Source organism: Pseudophryne corroboree, chromosome 7, assembly GCF_028390025.1.
Source record: "Pseudophryne corroboree isolate aPseCor3 chromosome 7, aPseCor3.hap2, whole genome shotgun sequence".
NCBI classification, from domain to species: domain Eukaryota; kingdom Metazoa; phylum Chordata; class Amphibia; order Anura; family Myobatrachidae; genus Pseudophryne; species Pseudophryne corroboree.
Window position 1 is genome coordinate 347,491,547 of NC_086450.1, and position 19,302 is coordinate 347,510,848.

The window sequence follows — 19,302 nt, forward strand, 5'->3', positions numbered from 1 at the left end:
GACACTCCAGTGATTAACCCTCTACAGTCTACCCTGATTCACCTGTGTCTGAACTCCGGCTTCCCAGCAGCCATTCTCCAGCTTCTTCTACAGCTCTTCAGCGATCCCCAGCATCACTTCATGCTTCCCCTGTGCTTCTAAGTACAATAGTGCATTTCTATCTGCGAACCCCAGCTTCATTCAAAGCTTACCAACAATCCCCAGCATCACTTATGCTTCACCTGTGCTTCTAAGTACAATAGTGCATACCACTTACACCTCAGATTACTAGTCACAACCAGTAATATTTCAGAGACTCACTTGTCACTGTTTTGTTTGGTTGCACATTATCTGACTTTTCGTTTAATAAAAGCACTTAAAGATATTCTTGTTGTCGTGGTCACGTCCTCCTAAATTCAAGTACCCATCAGCCCCTACAACTGAGGCTCCCAGTCACGGTCACCAGCCCTCAGTTGTGACAGGAATGACCCCCAAAAGGTAGACAGTGACTTAGGGGGTCATTCCGAGTTGATCGCTCGCTAGCTGTTTTTTGCAGCCGTGCGAACGCATGGTTGCCGCCCACAGGGGAGTGTATTTTAGCTTTGTAAGTGTACGATCGCATGTGCAGCCGAGCTCCGCAAAAACATTTTATGCAGTTTCTGAGTAGCTCTGAACTTACTCAGCCCTTGAGATCACTTCAGCCTGTCTGGTTCCGGAATGGACGTCAGACACCCGCCCTGCAAATGCATGGACACTCCTGCGTTTTTCCAACCACTCCGTGAAAACGGTCAGTTGACACCCTGTCTACTTCCTGTCAATCTTCTTGCGATCGACTGTGCAAATGGATTCTTTGTTAAATCCATCGCCCAACAACGATCCGCTTTGTACCCGTATGACGCGTCTGCGCATTGTGGTGCATACGCATGCACAGTAGTGGCCTGATCGCTGCGCTGCGAAAAACTGCAGCGTGCGATCAAGTCGGAATGACCCCCTTAGTGCTGTATAACCCATACTCAGTAGAGTGGGATACAGGTAGACTTACCCTGCTTCCAGGATCGATTAATATGTCTGCTAATGCTGAGTGGATCCAGATGCTATTAGTGTACACCGCCACTCCGTGAACCTATAGTGAACACAGATGCCCAAGTGAACACTGACGCACCAGTCACACAGCTGCCTATGCTGCGACTGGGTCCCTTAGTACACAGCGTCTCAGACGGAAGCGGGAAAACAGTTCATGGCGGGAGACTCGGAGAAAACTGGTCATGTTACAGGGGAAGGGGTGACCAGGAGAGCGCCTGACTCCCCACTGCTGACATCAACCCTAGGGAGCGCGACCTCATACTACTCCTGGAGCCTATAATCCCTAAGGTCTAGCGCTGGTGCACCCGAGGTGGCAGCCGTGTCAGCGACTGTTTGGTAGTTTCCTCCCAAAGCAGTGCGGCTGTGTCCGTATTCCCCCTCTAAGCGGAACCGATGCCTTACCTGCTCGGCCACAGCCTGGTAACGTCTGTTGGACCTGCTAGTATATCCAACACAGACACTCGCCGAAACAGCACTGTACTTGTGGGTAAGTGTTGTCGTGGCCCGGCAGAGAGTTGTTGGAGTTACTCTTTCTAAGGTATGTATAAGATGCTTCTTAGAAAGATCACTCAAAAAAATAGACTATAAAAATATAATAAGAAAGCTTATGGCTGCTAAAAACCAGCAGCCCATTGACCATGGTCCGGCTCCTGCTGCACCAAATAAAAATCTGATTTGTCTGAGCCAGAAGGCGGGGATATATGGATGGGCCCGTTGCATGCTGGGAGGCCGAAAAGCTTTTACCGATTGGTGCAAATCCGTTGTCGCTTCATCGTATCCCAATGTTATCTTGTGGATAATCTGTGGACCCTGCCGGAGAAAGCACAGATACTTGCAATATAAATGGCAAGAGACCGTGGGGGTCTTTCCGAGATGATCGTAGCTGTGCTAAATTTAGCACAGCTACGATCATTCACACTGACATGCAGGGGGACGCCCAGCACAGGGCTATCCCGCCCCGCATGTTAGTGCCCCCCCCCCCCCCGCAGAAGTGCCTTTGCACTTCAAGTGTAGCTCCCGTTCAGCGCAGCTTTAGCGTGCTGGCCGGGAGCTACTCATCGCTCCCCGGCCCGCAGCGGCTGCGTCCGCAGCTGCTGCGGCCCGCCCCCCGATCGGTCCGGCCACTCCTGCGTTGTCCAGACCTCGCCCACGAAACGGCGGGCAAATGCCGCCGTTCCCCCCCCCTTCCGTTCTGACCCGATCGCACCGCTGCGATAAACTGCAGCGTGCGATCGGGTCAGAATGACCCCCAGTGTGCAGTCAGAGAAACTCATTACTTTTCAGTACTAATGGAATATGAAATATTACTTGTCTTACAGCATTATTTGCACTAGTATGAAAAGGTTTGTATACTTTCCTTGCTATAAATGTTAGAAGTAAATGCTGCTATGGACAGTGATCGGCCAGGAGAAGTGTGAAGTAAGGACAGCACCAGATTGAGCAGTTTATAATTGTCTGCCCAAGCCACCAATCACACAACGATACTATGTTACCAATGAGATACAACCACAATTTCACTGGTTTGTTCTTTCGCACTTTCTCTACAGATCGCTGCAACAGTAGCAAATGGAATTTCCTGCAAGGGGAGAATACAACGCCTACATACAAATTGTCCCCTAACTCTATGTAGAACTATAAGCAATAGTATTTTGTAATGAAGCAACACATGATATACTGTCATACACTGCAAATGTCTTACTACTTTTGTTGAACAGATTTCATCCTCTTTTGGTAATACAATGAAAGGAATATATTTCCTTACAGCCTTGGACATTGGATAGTCTTTGTACACCACCCCTGCACAAAATAAAACAAAGGGTCATGTAAAATAATGCAAATGTTTTATTAGAAGGAGAATTAAATGGCATAACTGAGTCTTTATTCTGTAAGGTCACTTTTCTTTAAAGCACTCATTCCTTTACCTGCAACCTACTGTACATAATAAGACTAAAGGCATAAAACACATCCAGATTCTATGGGGGGAATGTAATAGGGTGTGAGAATCAGAAAGGGAGAGATTTTATGAGAGTTCTTCTGTTGTTTTTTTTTTTTTTTTTTTTAAAGTGGCAATTTTCCCATGTATACGACTGCCACCTTAAAAAAATCAGAACTCTCACAAAATCTCTCACTTTCTGATTCTCACACACTATTACATTCCCCCCTATGTTTAAGTTCCACCCATACCGCTAGGCACCTGGGCTACCATCAGAAATTGTGGGGCCTGGGACTGACAAAAGAGACAGGGCTCCTTCCCCCCCCCCCCAAAAAAAAACGGAGAGTTATGGTAGACTTATCATGGTTATCTCTCTTTCTGCGAGGTACTGTCACGATCCGGGTATCTGGACGCCATTACTTACCCTTCAGATGCCTCCTGAGGCTGGCTCAGCGTTCCAGGACCGGATCCCATCCGTTACACTGATGTCCACATTCCTGCCTCCTCTCCTGTCACTCTGAGACGCGGTCACCGCGGCGCCATGTAACATCTGGAATGGCGTTCCCCGCGGCCTCCACCGCTGTCCCTGAGTTCCTGCATGCAGAGTGTCAGAGTGGCGATTACGTCAGCCGCGGCCTCCGCTGTGCCCGCGTGGTTTAGATGTGCAATCATCAGTCTGGCGTCTCCTGTCCCCTGTGGCCGGCGCCGCCATTGCTGTTTCAATTCTCACATGGATTACAAACCAAACTTCCCTCCAAGTGTCTGCATGGGCGCAGCCATCTTGGATTTTGTCATCTGATCATTTCCACCAATCTGCTGTCTGTATTGTTAATCTGCATAATTGCCTAGCCAACCCCTTCCTTGCTGCAGGTATAAATATGCTGTGCCTGAGCAAGGAAGGCGTCAGTGCTTTGGTTGTCTAACCTAGTTCCAGTTTGTCTCTCTCCTGTGGTTGTCTTCCAGGTTCCAGCTCCTGTCTCCAGACTTCTGCTATAGAGACCCGCACCAGCATTCCATCTGCGGTGTAGCCTGACTCTCCGATCCATTCTGGACTCACCTGTTTCCAGCTACAACAATCACCTGCTTCCAGCCCAGCTTCCAGCAGTGTACAGCTTCTCTTAAAGGGCCGGTGTCCTTTCTGCAGTTTACCACTCTCCACCGGTATTATTATTTCACCGCTCTCAAACAATCACCTGCTTCCAGCCTAGCTTCCAGCAGTGTACAGCTTCTCTTAAAGGGCCGGGGTCCTTTTCTGCAGTTTACCACTCTCCACCGGTATTATTATTTCACCGCTCTCAAACTCCAAACTTCATTATTATTTCATCGCTCTCAAGTTCGTTTATTATTTAACTGGTTCCAGCTAGTATCCACTCCGTACCAACAACAGTCTGGTTCCAGCCAGTATCCACAGCAGCCGTTTTACCTTCAGCAGCCCAGCCTTTCCTGGAACATCAGCTGGTACGATCCTGGGTTCTCTCCATTGCTACAGTCAGGCCTGGTAAGGACTTTCCAACTAGAAGATTATAAGAACTGTCTCACACTACCAGTGCCTGTGGCCCTTGCCACCCTGTAGTACCCAGGAATTGTATTTATCCTCTGTTGACTTTTATGTTTCCTTTTACTGCTGCTGTGTTACGGAGTTTGTCATAATAAACATCATTGACTTTTATCCTGGTTGTCGTGGTCACGCCTTCGGGCAGTTATTCTACATGTTACTTACATGTCTAGGGGTCTGATACAACCTCCCAGGTTCCGTTACATCTCAGCCCCTACAACTGAGGCTGCCTCCCGTCAGCTCAGGCCCTCAGTTGTGACAGTAAGCACTGACCTAATGAATCCAGCCGGAGACCAGGATCAAGTGGCCAGGCCGATGCAAGAACTGGCAGCCCGACTTGAACATCAGGAGGCTGCACAGGGCCACATCATCCGCTGTCTCCAGGATCTCTCTACACGGCTGGATGGGATTCAAACGACCCTCCGTGGACCTGGCACGTCCGGTGCGTCCACTACAGTAACACCAGCTGTAACCCCACCCACCTTACCCATTTCCAGTCCACATCTTCATCTTCCAACGCCAGCAAAATTTGATGGATCTCCAAGGTTCTGCAGGGGATTTCTCAATCAATGTGAAATCCACTTTGAGCTTCTACCTGGCAATTTCTTCAGTGACCGTACCAAAATTGCCTATATCATCTCCCTTCTCAGTGGCTCAGCCCTTGACTGGGCATCACCTTTATGGGAGAAGTCTGATCCCCTGCTATCCTCCTATACTGACTTTGTAGCTACATTCAGGCGCATCTTCGACGAGCCAGGCCGGATAACATCTGCTTCATCTGAGATTCTCCGTTTACGCCAGGGAACACGTACTGTGGGACAGTATCTTATACAGTTTAAAATCCTGGCATCCGAACTGGCATGGAACGACGAGGCCCTGTATGCTGCATTCTGGCATGGCTTATCAGAACGCATCAAGGATGAGTTAGCTACCAGAGACTTGCCCTCTAAGTTGGATGAGCTAATTTCTCTTTGCACGAAGGTTGATCTACGTTTCAGAGAGAGAGCAACCGAGCGAGGAAGATCATCTACTCCTAAATCTTCTGCTCCTCCTCCTCGTCAACCATCTCCATCCAAGGATGAGCCTATGCAAATTAGTCGTTCCCGTCTATCTCCCGCTGAGCGCCGAAGACGTCTCTCTGAGTCTCTCTGTCTCTACTGTGCAGCTCCGTCGCACACTATCAATGCCTGTCCCAAACGTCCGGGAAACTCCAGATCCTAGCTCGCCAAGGAGAGGGCCGGCTAGGAGTAATGATCTCCTCTCCGTCTCCTCATGACTGTAACCTCCCAGTGTCGCTCCAAATTGCTCAACGTTACAGGAACGTCATTGCCCTCCTTGATTCCGGAGCAGCTGGGAATTTCATAACCGAAGCTTATGTTAAACGGTGGTCCCTACCCACCGAGAGACTGTCCTCGTCCATCTCTTTGACTGCCGTGGATGGCAGCAAGATTTTTGACGCAGTCATTTCCTTAAGGACTCTTCCAGTTCGTCTGAGAGTGGGAGTTCTTCATTCTGAGTATATTTCTTTTTTAGTGATTCCAAGAGCCACACATCCAGTGGTTTTAGGCCTTCCATGGCTCCGTCTCCACAATCCATCAATTGACTGGACGACTACGCAAATACTGGCATGGGGTCCCTCCTGTGCTGAGACTTGTTTAGCCAAAGTTCTTCCTGTTTGTTCTTCCTTCCCCAGGTCATCTGATGTTCCGCCTCCTCCATATCAAGACTTCACGGACGTGTTCAGTAAAGCCTCTGCTGATATCCTTCCTCCTCATAGAGAATGGGACTGCCCAATCGACCTCATTCCAGGGAAGGTTCCACCGCGAGGCCGAACTTATCCGTTGTCTCTGCCTGAGACACACTCCATGGAAGAGTACATCAAAGAGAACCTGGCGAAGGGTTTCATCCGACCATCTTCTTCTCCAGCTGGCGCAGGCTTCTTCTTCGTTAAGAAGAAAGACGGTGGTCTGCATCCGTGCATCGACTACAGAGGTCTGAACGACATTACCGTCAAGAACCGATACCCTTTACCCCTGATTACCGAGCTCTTTGATAGAGTTAGTGGTGCAACTATTTTCACAAAGCTGGACTTGAGGGGTGCCTACAATCTCATCCGAATCCGTGAGGGTGACGAGTGGAAGACCGCCTTTAACACCCGTGATGGACATTATGAGTACCTCGTCATGCCCTTCGGATTGAGCAACGCTCCAGCAGTCTTCCAGCACTTCGTGAATGAGATTTTCAGGGACATCTTGTACCGCCATGTCGTGGTTTATCTAGACGACATCCTCATCTTTGCTAATAATCTCGAAGATCATCGTTTCTGGGTAAAAGAGGTTCTTTCCCGTCTCCGTGTCAATCACCTCTATTGTAAATTGGAGAAGTGTGTGTTTGAAGTTAAAACCATTCCGTTTCTAGGTTACATTGTGTCCGGTTCCGGACTAGAGATGGATCCTGAGAAACTCCAAGCAATCCAGAATTGGCCTATACCCTTAAGCCTCAAAGGGGTCCAGAGGTTCTTAGGGTTCGCCAATTATTATAGAAAATTTATACGAGACTTTTCCACCATTGTGGCGCCTATCACTGCATTAACCAAGAAAGGTGCTAATCCGTCCAAGTGGTCCGAGGAAGCTACACAGGCCTTTCACCTTCTGAAGCAACGGTTCATCTCTGCACCAGTTCTGAAACAGCCCGACACCGACTCTCCTTTTATCTTAGAGGTAGATGCCTCCTCCGTTGGAGTAGGAGCAGTGTTATCCCAGAGGGCCAAAGATGGACATCTACATCCTTGCAGTTTCTTCTCCCGGAAGTTCTCCCCAGCTGAGCGCAACTATGCCATTGGCGATCAGGAGTTGCTAGCCATCAAGCTCGCTCTGGAGGAGTGGAGATACCTGTTGGAGGGAGCTTCCCACTCAATCACCATACTTACCGACCACAAAAATCTTTTATATCTCAAAGGCGCACAATGTCTGAATCCTCGTCAGGCCAGATGGGCACTTTTCTTCTCTAGGTTTGACTTTAAACTCCAGTTCTGTCCGGGTTCTCAGAATCGTAAGGCCGATGCCCTTTCCCGCTCATGGGAGCAAGAAAATGAGTCCGAGTCTGCAGACAAGCATCCTATTATTAATCCGTTGGCATTCTCCACGGTAGGGATGGACTCTACGCCTCCACCAGGGAAAAGTTTTGTTAAGCCAGTTCTAAGGAAGAAGCTCATGCATTGGGCCCATGCTTCCCGTTTTTCTGGACATACAGGCATTCAGAAAACCCTTGAATTTATTTCTAGGTCCTACTGGTGGCCAACTCTGAAGAAGGACGTTATGGAATTTATTGCCTCCTGCCCAAAGTGTGCCCAACACAAAGTCTCCCGCCAGTCGCCTGCGGGGCAACTGGTTCCATTATCTGTTCCCCGTCGACCTTGGACCCATTTGTCGATGGACTTTGTTTCCGATCTACCTATCTGCAACAAGTTTAATACCATCTGGGTGGTAGTTGACCGGTTCACCAAGATGGCACATTTCATCCCTCTCACCGGTCTGCCGTCAGCTTCCAAGTTGGCTCAAGTGTTTATACAAGAGATCTTCCGACTTCACGGTCTTCCTGAAGAGATCATCTCGGATCGTGGAGTACAATTTGTAGCCAAATTTTGGCGAAGTTTGTGTCAAGCCCTCCAAGTCAAGTTAAAGTTTTCCACGGCTTACCATCCTCAGACCAATGGTCAAACCGAGAGGGTGAATCAGGACTTGGAGGCCTTCCTCCGTATATATGTGTCTTCCTCTCAAGATGACTGGGTTCAACTCCTTCCTTGGGCCGAGTTCAGCCACAACAATCAATACCATTCCTCATCTTCTTCTACACCATTCTTCATTAATTATGGATTCCACCCTAAAGTCCCAGAATTCCAACCGCTTCCCGCAACTTCTGTTCCAGCAGTGGATGTCACCTTGCGTCAGTTTTCAAATAACTGGAGGAACGTCCGCGCAGCCCTGCTTAAAGCCTCATTCAGGTATAAGAAGTTTGCCGATAGGAAGCGTAGAGCGGTTCCTGCTCTCAAGGTGGGTAATCGTGTGTGGCTGTCCACGAAGAATTTGAGGTTGAGAGTTCCCAGCATGAAATTTGCACCTCGCTACATCGGACCCTTCAAGATTGAACAAGTCATCAATCCTGTTGCCTACAGGTTACAGTTATCATCCTTCTTGAAAATACCCAGGACATTTCATGTTTCTTTGTTGAAACCGCTGATCCTGAATCGGTTTCATTCCGCACTTCCTCCAGCTCCCAAAGTTCAGACTCAACGGGGAGTCGAGTACGAGGTGGCCAAGATTTTGGACTCACGTTTCCGTTACGGTCAGTTACAATACCTCATTGACTGGAAGGGCTATGGTCCTGAAGAACGCTCTTGGACCAATGCCTCAGACGTCCAAGCTCCTGCCTTGGTCCGAAATTTCCACGCAAAGTTTCCTTTAAAGCCTAAGAAGTGTCCTGGGGCCACTCCTAAAGGGGGGGGTGCTGTCACGATCCGGGTATCTGGACGCCATTACTTACCCTTCAGATGCCTCCTGAGGCTGGCTCAGCGTTCCAGGACCGGATCCCATCCGTTACACTGATGTCCACATTCCTGCCTCCTCTCCTGTCACTCTGAGACGCGGTCACCGCGGCGCCATGTAACATCTGGAATGGCGTTCCCCGCGGCCTCCACCGCTGTCCCTGAGTTCCTGCATGCAGAGTGTCAGAGTGGCGATTACGTCAGCCGCGGCCTCCGCTGTGCCCGCGTGGTTTAGATGTGCAATCATCAGTCTGGCGTCTCCTGTCCCCTGTGGCCGGCGCCGCCATTGCTGTTTCAATTCTCACATGGATTACAAACCAAACTTCCCTCCAAGTGTCTGCATGGGCGCAGCCATCTTGGATTTTGTCATCTGATCATTTCCACCAATCTGCTGTCTGTATTGTTAATCTGCATAATTGCCTAGCCAACCCCTTCCTTGCTGCAGGTATAAATATGCTGTGCCTGAGCAAGGAAGGCGTCAGTGCTTTGGTTGTCTAACCTAGTTCCAGTTTGTCTCTCTCCTGTGGTTGTCTTCCAGGTTCCAGCTCCTGTCTCCAGACTTCTGCTATAGAGACCGGCACCAGCATTCCATCTGCGGTGTAGCCTGACTCTCCGATCCATTCTGGACTCACCTGTTTCCAGCTACAACAATCACCTGCTTCCAGCCCAGCTTCCAGCAGTGTACAGCTTCTCTTAAAGGGCCGGTGTCCTTTCTGCAGTTTACCACTCTCCACCGGTATTATTATTTCACCGCTCTCAAACAATCACCTGCTTCCAGCCTAGCTTCCAGCAGTGTACAGCTTCTCTTAAAGGGCCGGTGTCCTTTTCTGCAGTTTACCACTCTCCACCGGTATTATTATTTCACCGCTCTCATACTCCAAACTTCATTATTATTTCATCGCTCTCAAGTTCGTTTATTATTTAACTGGTTCCAGCCAGTATCCACTCCGTACCAACAACAGTCTGGTTCCAGCCAGTATCCACAGCAGCCGTTTTACCTTCAGCAGCCCAGCCTTTCCTGGAACATCAGCTGGTACGATCCTGGGTTCTCTCCATTGCTACAGTCAGGCCTGGTAAGGACTTTCCAACTAGAAGATTATAAGAACTGTCTCACACTACCAGTGCCTGTGGCCCTTGCCACCCTGTAGTACCCAGGAATTGTATTTATCCTCTGTTGACTTTTATGTTTCCTTTTACTGCTGCTGTGTTACGGAGTTTGTCATAATAAACATCATTGACTTTTATCCTGGTTGTCGTGGTCACGCCTTCGGGCAGTTATTCTACATGTTACTTACATGTCTAGGGGTCTGATACAACCTCCCAGGTTCCGTTACATCTCAGCCCCTACAACTGAGGCTGCCTCCCGTCAGCTCAGGCCCTCAGTTGTGACAGGTACACTGGGTTCCACAGGGAATACTTTGGGGTGTAGAGCGGGATCTTGGATCCAGAGGCACCATCATGCAAAGCTTTGACTGTCCCAGGATGCATTGTGGAGCCTCCTTTAAAACCCCGCCTCCAGGCACTGAGAGCTCAGTTTCGTTAACCAGTTTAATGCAGGAGCAGGTAAAAGAGAAGGCAGATGTTAGTCACATAGAACCAAAATCTCACGACAGGAGAGGGTACCAGCGGCTAATGCCATACAACCCAAAGAAGCTAGGTGCGTCAGGGTGGGCGCCCTCTGGAACCAAGTGTACCTCGCAGAAAGAGAGTTAACAATGGTAAGTCTACCATAACTCTCCTTTTCTGCAGCGGGGTACACTGTGTCCACAGGGAATACATCGGATATGTCCTAAAGCAGTTCCTCAAGGGAGGGGACGCGCCTTAGCAGGTAAGAGAACCCGGCGTCAAAAGAAAGCATCTTGGGAGGCAGAAGTATCAAAGGCATAGTACCTAATGAACATGTTCACTGACGACCAATTAGCCGCCTTGCACAATTGTTCTGGGGACGTGCCACGGTGGGCCGCCCAAGAAGGTCCAACAGACCGAGAAGAATGGGCTTTAACTGCAGCAGGAGCTGGGAGTAAAGCCTACGCATAGGCTTGTGCAATCACCATTCTAATCCATCTGGACAAGGTTTGCTTATTCGCAGGCCAGCCACATTTGTGAAAACCAAACAGTACAAAAAGGGCATATGACCTCCTGATGGAGGCAGTCCTCTCCACATAGATACGGAGAGCCCTAACCACATCCAAAGAACGTTCTTTGGGAGAAAAATCCGAAGAGACAAAGGGCGGAACCACAATCTCTTGGTTAAGGTGAAAAGATGACACCACCTTAGGCAAATAACCTGGGCGAGTTCGTAGAACTGCCCGGTCCCGGTGGAATATGAGAAAGGGTGGACGACAGGACAAAGCGCCTAAGTCTGACACCCGTCTTGCAGAGGCAATAGCCAGCAAGAACAGGACCTTGGCTGTGAGCCATTTAAGGTCCACCGATTCAAGAGGTTCAAATAGAGACTCTTGCAGGGCATTCACCAGAACAGACAAATTCCATGGAGCCACAGGAGGGACATAGGGAGGCTGAATGCGGATAACATCCGGAATGAACGTCTGCACATCAGGTATAGAGGCAATTTTTCTTTGAAACCAAACCGACAAGGCAGATATATGAATCTTGAGGGAGGCCAGACGAAGACCTAAGTCCAGGCCTCTTTGCAGAAAAAGCAGTATCTTGGAAGTTCTGAATCTATGGACATCGTAATTCTTCTCGGCACATCAAGTGAAGTAAGAATTCCAAACCCTATAATAAATCTGGAAAGATGCCGGTTTGCGGGCTTTCAACATCATTTGAATAACCGCCTCTGAAAATCCTTTGGCTCTCAGGAGTGATGCTTCAAGAGCCACGCCGTCAAAGCCAGTATGGCCAGGTCTGAGTAGAGACAAGGGCCCTGTACGAGGAGGTCTGGTCGTTGAATAAGTAGAAGGGGATGTCCCATTGAGAGACCCTGCAGGTCTGAGAACCAATGCCGTCTGGGCCACGCTGGAGTGACTAGAAGAAGCATTCCTCCTTCCTGTTTGAACTTCCATAGAACCCTGGGCAGGAGTGACACTGGGGGGGAACACGTAAGGCAGCCGAAAGTTCCATGGAACTGCCAGTGCATCCACGAACGCTGCTTGAGGATCCCTTTTCCTTGATCCGAAGACCGGAACCTTATGATTGTGTCGAGACGCCATTCAGTCTATGTCTGGTAGACCCCACCTGTCCACTAGGAGTTGAAAGACTTCTGGATGAAGACTCCACTCTCCAGCGTGTATGTCCTGGCGACTGAGGTAGTCCGCTTCCCAGTTCAGGACACCCGGAATGAACACTGCCGATATACTTGGCAGATGGCGTTCTGTCCAACAAAGGATTTTTGACACTTCCTTCATAGCCATGCGGCTTCGAGTGCTGCCTTGATGGTTTATGTATGCCACTGTTGTGGCGTTGTCTAACCGTACCTGAACCGGTCTGTTCCGTGCCAGAGGCAGGGCAAGGGATAATGCACTGAACATCGCCCTCAGCTCTAGGATATTTATCGGGAGGAGTGATTCTTCCTTGGTCTACCGACCCTGAAAAGAGTGTTACTCCAGCACCGCTCCCCATCCCCTTAAAGTGGCAACCGTCGTCAGGAGGACCCAGTCGGGGATTCAGAAGGGATGGCCCCTGCTCAATTGCTGGTCCTAGAGCCACCAGGTCAGTGACAAATGAACTTACGGAGTCAACAAGATCCTTTGGGATCTGATCTGATGAGGCAGGCCGTCCCACTTGGCAAGAATTAATCATTGAAGATGGCGGGAATGAAATTGAGTGTACTACACCATGTCGAACGCCGACACCATCAGGCCAAGTACTTGCATCGCCGTGTGAATCGACACTCTGGCGTGACGGATGAAGCGTCTTATCCTGTCCTGGATTTTCAGGACCTTGTCTGGAGACATGAACAGTCTCTGACTGTGTTTGTCCAGGAGCCCCCCTAGGTGCCCCATACTCTAAGCTGGGACCAGTGAGGACTTCTTCCAGTTGATCAGCCATCCGTGGGCTTATAAGTAACTCACCGTCAAATTTAGATGACTGAGGAGGACATCGTGGGAACTCGCCAGAATCAGCAGGTCGTCCAAGTACGGCAGGGTTCTGACTCCCTGGCGACGGAGGTGCGCCGTCATCATGCCCAAAACCTTGGTGAAAATCCGAGGAGCCGTGGCCAGTCCGAACGGCAGAGCCTGGAATTGGTAGTGACTGTCGGCAATAGCAAACCGCAGGTACTGCTGATGCGATATGGCAATAGGAATATGCAGATAAGCATCCTGTATATCCAGGGATACCATGTAATCTCTGAGTTCCATCGCCAGCACAATAGAGCTCGATGTTTCCATTTGAAACTTGGAGACCCTCACAAACTTGTTCAGTGACTTGAGGTTGAGAATAGGCCGAAAAGACCTATTGGCTTTCTGCACAAGAAACAGGGTCAAATAATAGCCTCTGCCATGCTGGGACTGAGGTACCGGCACAACCACTTCTGTACTCAGGAGAGAACCTACCACTGTTTGCAGAGCCTGTGCCTTCAACGGATCTGAAGGGAGTACAGTAGTGCAGAACTGGTGAGGGGGACATCTCTTGAAGGAGACAGCGTACCCATGAAAGACAACTTCCAGTACCCAAGCATCTGCGGCAGGCTTTTTCTTGTTTGAAGCAGGCTGACGGGCTGCCCAGGATTGTTTAGATTTGGGCTTAGTGGTTTTGGAAGTACGCGCCTGTCTCGGGTACGCCTGACCTTTTGCTTTACTTGGAGGTCGAAAGGAGCGAAAAGTGGTACTCTTAGCCTTCTGAGCAGAAGGATTAGTATGAGGAGCTGCTATTTTATTCAGGTCCTCTCCAAATAAAATGTCACAGTGAAGGGGAGTACCTCCAAGGTCTTCTTGGAGTCCAAATCCACTTTCCACGACCTTAACCACAGTATGCGGCGAGCCAGGACAGACGTAGATGACGCTTTGGCCGCCAGTACCGCCGCCTCTGAGGACGCCTCCTGAATGTAGAAGGCGGCGGTGCATATGTGAGACAGGTATTGTCTGGCTTTGTCAGAAATATCATCGGGCAGCTCATCCTCTAATGCCTGAACCCATGCCTCAATACCCTTTGCGGCCCAAGAGGCAGCTATGGTGGGCCTATGGATGGCCCCTGCAAGGGAATATATAGACTTCAGGTATCCCTTCCCACACTTATCTGTCGGTTCCTTCAGGGAGGTGACAGTGGTGACAGGCCGCGCAGAAACACCACGAGACGGGTGACGTGAGAATTCACCAGCGGTGGGTTTTCCCATTTACTACATTACTCTGCAGGAAGAGGATAGCGAGCCAAAGCCCATTTGGAACGCAGGAATTTCTTACCTGGGGTAGAGCAGGGTTCCTTCCTGATGTCCACAAGATGATCAAAATGGGGTAATACAGTTTTGACCACCTTCTGTTGTTTAAACATATCAGTTTTCTTGGCTACTGCTGTGGAATACTCATCCTCAGTGATTTGATGTATCTGCTTAATAGCATCCACCAGGCTAGGGACATCAACCTGTAAGGTAGAATCCTCGTCAGTAACACATGATTCAGAGTCTGACAGGACCGTATGCTCCCCCTCCTCGTCAGATGACACATCAGAGGTTAGTGGATTGTTAGGAGTAAGCAGCCTGCTTAAATGACCCAGGGACATGGGAGTGACCTGGAGTACATTTCTGTCTAACCGAAGACTGATTCAACTGTTGCAGTTGGGAAGACAAAGTTTCTGCCCAAGGCGGATTTACTATAGCAATTACTTGTGGTGGCAGTGACACCTGAGGTCCCATGGGGGAGGGGGGGGGGGGGGTAAACGGTCCACCAGAGTCCCCAGGACGGTGGTGAACATAGCCCTGGGTGGCTCCATTGTAGTGACAGGAGCTGCGGGCTGACTGGGAGGAGCATTTAGAACACAGTCCATCACACAATACTTACCCCTCAGGTAAACCTCTGGAGCATGCCTTGCAAATTACAGGAGCTTCCAGAGTTCTACTGCCCTTATTCTTAGATATTGTAATAGAGTAACAATCACGCTATTAGTACGATGAAGCCAGACAGAGTACACAACTAATGGACTCTTACCTATTCCCTTCATAGCAGCCACACGAACCAGGAGAGCGTCTGCAACTGTGTGCCTTAGTCGGAGCGTTTTCACCGCAAGTAACCGGGATCTGAGCCGCGGGAGTATGCGACGCCGCTTGGGAGGTGACGGAGACGCAGCGCTGAATATCACCCTGACATAACAGTGCTGCGTCCCTTGAAGTCTTCAGCTTTTTCAGGGCTGCCCAGTGCAGTCAGCCTGTTAGGTGAACTGCTGCCTGCAGGCACCACTCAAAACTGAGCTCTCAGTGTCTGGAGGCGTGGTTATAGAGGAGGCCCCAATGTATCCTGGGACAGTCAAAGCTTTGCCTGATGGTGCCTCTGGATCCAAGATCCCGCACTACACCCCGATGTATTCCCTGTGGAACACAGTGTATCCTGCTGCAGAAAAAAAAGATTCTGCCACACCACTCCACACCTATGTAATGTCATATATTGTGATATTACATATAGGTGGAGTGTTGCGGACCTACAGGAATGGTTCACAGAGAGCTGGTGCGCAGTTGAAGGCTTGTTTTAAGAAGTCCTCCCTGTGCATCAGCCCGCTGTTCTTTCACAGCCTGGTGCAGCGCTCCAGGTATTGGTGCTAGGAGCCAGGGATGGGCCTCCCTCTCTTTAAGGGCCCGGGATACCAGTCCCCACAGTGCCCCCCTGATGACTGCCCTACTGGGCATTATCCTGTCCCCTTTTCTTCCTTAATTCTCATTTAAAAAACAAAATTGCTTCTATCCAGCCAAATGTGAGAGACTGAGTATTACTATACACAGCACTGGAACTTGGAAGAGCCACTTACCAACATCCCTCCCATTTCCTGTATAAAAGACATTGAATGACATTTTCTGATGTTTCTTTTGTTTCACTTTCTTGTCATTAACCAAATCCCGGTCTTTCAATGGTTGTGCTGAAGTAAAAGGAAGAACACTTGTCTTTTATGTCCGTCTTGTCATTTAGATTTAGTTTTAGAATAGATACAGTAATTGTAGCCATATTAGTTTGTTTGCTGCTATTAACTACGATACATTGGGGGTCATTCCGAGTTGTTCGCTCGCAAGCTGCTTTCAGCAGCTTTGCACACGCTAAGCCGCCGCCTACTGGGAGTGAATCTTAGCTTATCAAAATTGCGAACGAAAGATTAGCAGAATTGCGAATAGACACTTCTTAGCAGTTTCTGAGTAGCTCCAGACTTACTCGGCATCTGCGATCAGTTCAGTGCTTGCCGTTCCTGGTTTGACGTCACAAACACACCCAGCGTTCGCCCAGACACTCCTCCGTTTCTCCAGGCACTCCCGCGTTTTTCCCAGAAACGGTAGCGTTTTTTCGCACACACCCATAAAACGGCCAGTTTCCGCCCAGAAACACCCACTTCCTGTCAATCACATTACGATCACCAGAACGAAGAAAAAACCTCGTAATGCCGTGAGTAAAATTCCTAACTGCATAGCAAATTTACTTGGCGCAGTCGCACTGCGGACATTGCGCATGCGCATTAGCGACTAATCGTTCCGTTGCGAGAAAAAAATAACGAGCTAACAACTCGGAATGACCCCCATTCTGTAGTATTTGGAGATACATTTTTTTACAAATCAAAAAATATTTAAAACTTTGGCCCTCATTCCGAGTTGTTCGCTCGCTAGCTGCTTTTAGCAGCCGTGCAAACGCTAAGCCGCCGCCCTCTGGGAGTGTATCTTAGCTTAGAAGAAGTGCGAACGAAAGGGCTGCAAAATAATTTTGTACAGTTTCAGAGTACTGTACCTTCAGACCTACTCAGCGCTTGCGATCACTTCAGACTGTTCAGTTCCTGATTTGACGTCACAAACACGCCCTGCGTTCAGCCAGCCATGCCTGCGTTTTTCCTGGCACGCCTGCGTTTTCTCGATCACTCCCTGAAAACGGTCAGTTGACACCCAGAAACGCCCTCTTCCTGTCGATCACTCTGCGGCCAGCAGTGCGACTGAAAAGCTTCGCTAGACCTTGTGTGAAAATACATCGGCCGTTGTGAAAGTACGTAGTGCGTGCGCATTGCGCCACATACGCATGCGCAGAAGTGCCGCTTTTTTGCCTGAACGCTGCGCTGCGAACGAAAACAGCTAGCGAACAACTCTGAATGACCACCTTTATCTTAACTGGTAAACCTCTGTGATTCAGTATAGTATGGTCCAAAGAAAGGAGTACAATCTTTCAAGTCTTAGCACTTAGCACACAGGGCCCGATTCAGTGCTGATATATACATGTGGGCATTATACACAGGTGCAGCAGTATATACATGTGGGCATTATACACAGGTGCAGCAGTATATACATGTGGGCATTATACACAGGTGCAGCAGTATATACATGTGGGCATTAAACACAGGTGCAGCAGTATATACATGTGGGCATTATACACAGGTTCAGCAGTATATAAATGTGGGCATTAAACACAGGTGCAGCAGTGTATACTCCTAAAAATTTGGTGAGTTTTGATCAGAGATGTGCAGAAAAGATAAGCAGGGGAAGCAATGACTCACCTGCCACAGACTTTTTACTCTACAGTTTTGGCTATAAATATGATTAGAATAATGCAAAGAAGATATTTCTAACATATTCTTTGTATTTTTCATATAGTTTATATAGTCAAAACTCTGGCACAAACGGTAGTATGACAGGAAAGTCTCTGCATCACCTGCCTCACCCCACGTCACTGCCTTCAAGAAAGGGGCAGGCTGGACCTGGGGACATCTGGTACCTCCTGAGCTTCTTGGAAGGCAGGTAAAGAACGCTGCCCGGCCGTCTGGTTGTGAATTGCACAAAATCAGAGCAGCCAGGTAGCGTTATCTACCTGCCTCCCAACCTGCAGCCAGACGGTAAATGGCTGTCAGCATGGTGATTGGTGGATGGCTGGAGCTATCCAACAGAGTGCTAACAGCCATTCACTGTATGGAAGGGGTGTTATGATTTTTTCCCCCATGTATTCCCATGAATGGGTGGGCAGGGCCCCAGTGCATTGTTTTACCCCGGACCTACAGTGCTGCTAAGACGGCCCTGCCTGCTAGGAATCAGCCAACAAGTCATGAGCACTGCAAGAAGCCTGCCATGGGTCCAGTGGCTGTTATAAGAGAACTTGAATCTTGTAGGGCACAATAGGAAGAATGGGACTGCTTAGGAGGGAATCCAAATAACAGTGACTATAATGAGATTGGGCACAACAGGAGTAAGAGAGGGGTGAGCAACTTCCATCAAATTTTCTCCTTCTGAAATTGTAAGTTTAAAAAAATGAATACATGAAGGAAATTGAGATACTTTTGTACCATTTGTCAAAGGCAGGGGAGAGTGCTTATTTGTTGTCTATGGAATAAGTAGAACATTGTATTTGAGAGGGACCCCTGAAACTGGCCTGAGAGGCGGTCATGGAGGTATACTCAGCCAGAGGTTTTGGGCTATTATACTCAGGTTTTGAATGATATCTGATAAGGAAATTAAGTTAATTACAGAGGCAATTTCAAGAGCTAATATATTGTTAAACTTTTTTATGACTGTCCTTGGAAAAGAGGGATACATGGGATTTGCAGGCATACAACAGGTAATATGTTATCTGGCATTGGTAGAAAGGTACATAGAATTATACATAACTGGAAATTAAATGTCATGAACACATAATACACATAGCATGATACTAACATCAGCAGCACTGAACTTCCCAGCCATTCAGTGGTCAGGGTTCAAAGCAGATAAGAAATCTAAAACAGAATTGTTATAACCAGATAGGATAACCGTGTGTAATGTCCTCACTGCATTCCTGGCTGATAGCAGCACCATTTTCCGGGTGAGGTCTTCGGAAAGATGGCGCATGCTCAGATAAATGCAAAGAAACTTTGCTATCTCCTGTGCTGGATCTATCTTTCCAAAGACACCGCCAGTAAGATGGTACCGCCAGCAGCCCAAGAAATATCTTCTGGGTACAGATTCATGGACATCAGTGATGAATTTTTAATGGATGAGGGGTATGTAGTGCACACCCCGCACCCATTAAAGATACATCACTGATCTCAATATGTATTGTTCTGCATTGCAATTGAATTAATGGGGCCTAGCACATAATATTAGGAAGC

The 19,302-nt window shown here is 48.7% G+C and overlaps 1 protein-coding gene across 3 annotated transcripts in view; it reads right to left on the reverse strand.

The window, feature by feature from the left end:
* VWA3A (von Willebrand factor A domain containing 3A) overlaps window positions 1-19,302 on the reverse strand; it is a 772,281-nt gene that overhangs the window by 526,039 nt on the left and 226,940 nt on the right. For all 3 annotated transcript variants that reach the window (XM_063934415.1, XM_063934414.1, XM_063934416.1), the window contains exons 24-25: window positions 16,009-16,116; window positions 2,762-2,859 (exon numbers count right to left, since the gene is read on the reverse strand). In XM_063934415.1, the coding sequence (XP_063790485.1) occupies window positions 2,762-2,859; window positions 16,009-16,116 (206 nt within the window). The remainder of the gene's footprint in view (window positions 1-2,761; window positions 2,860-16,008; window positions 16,117-19,302) is intronic.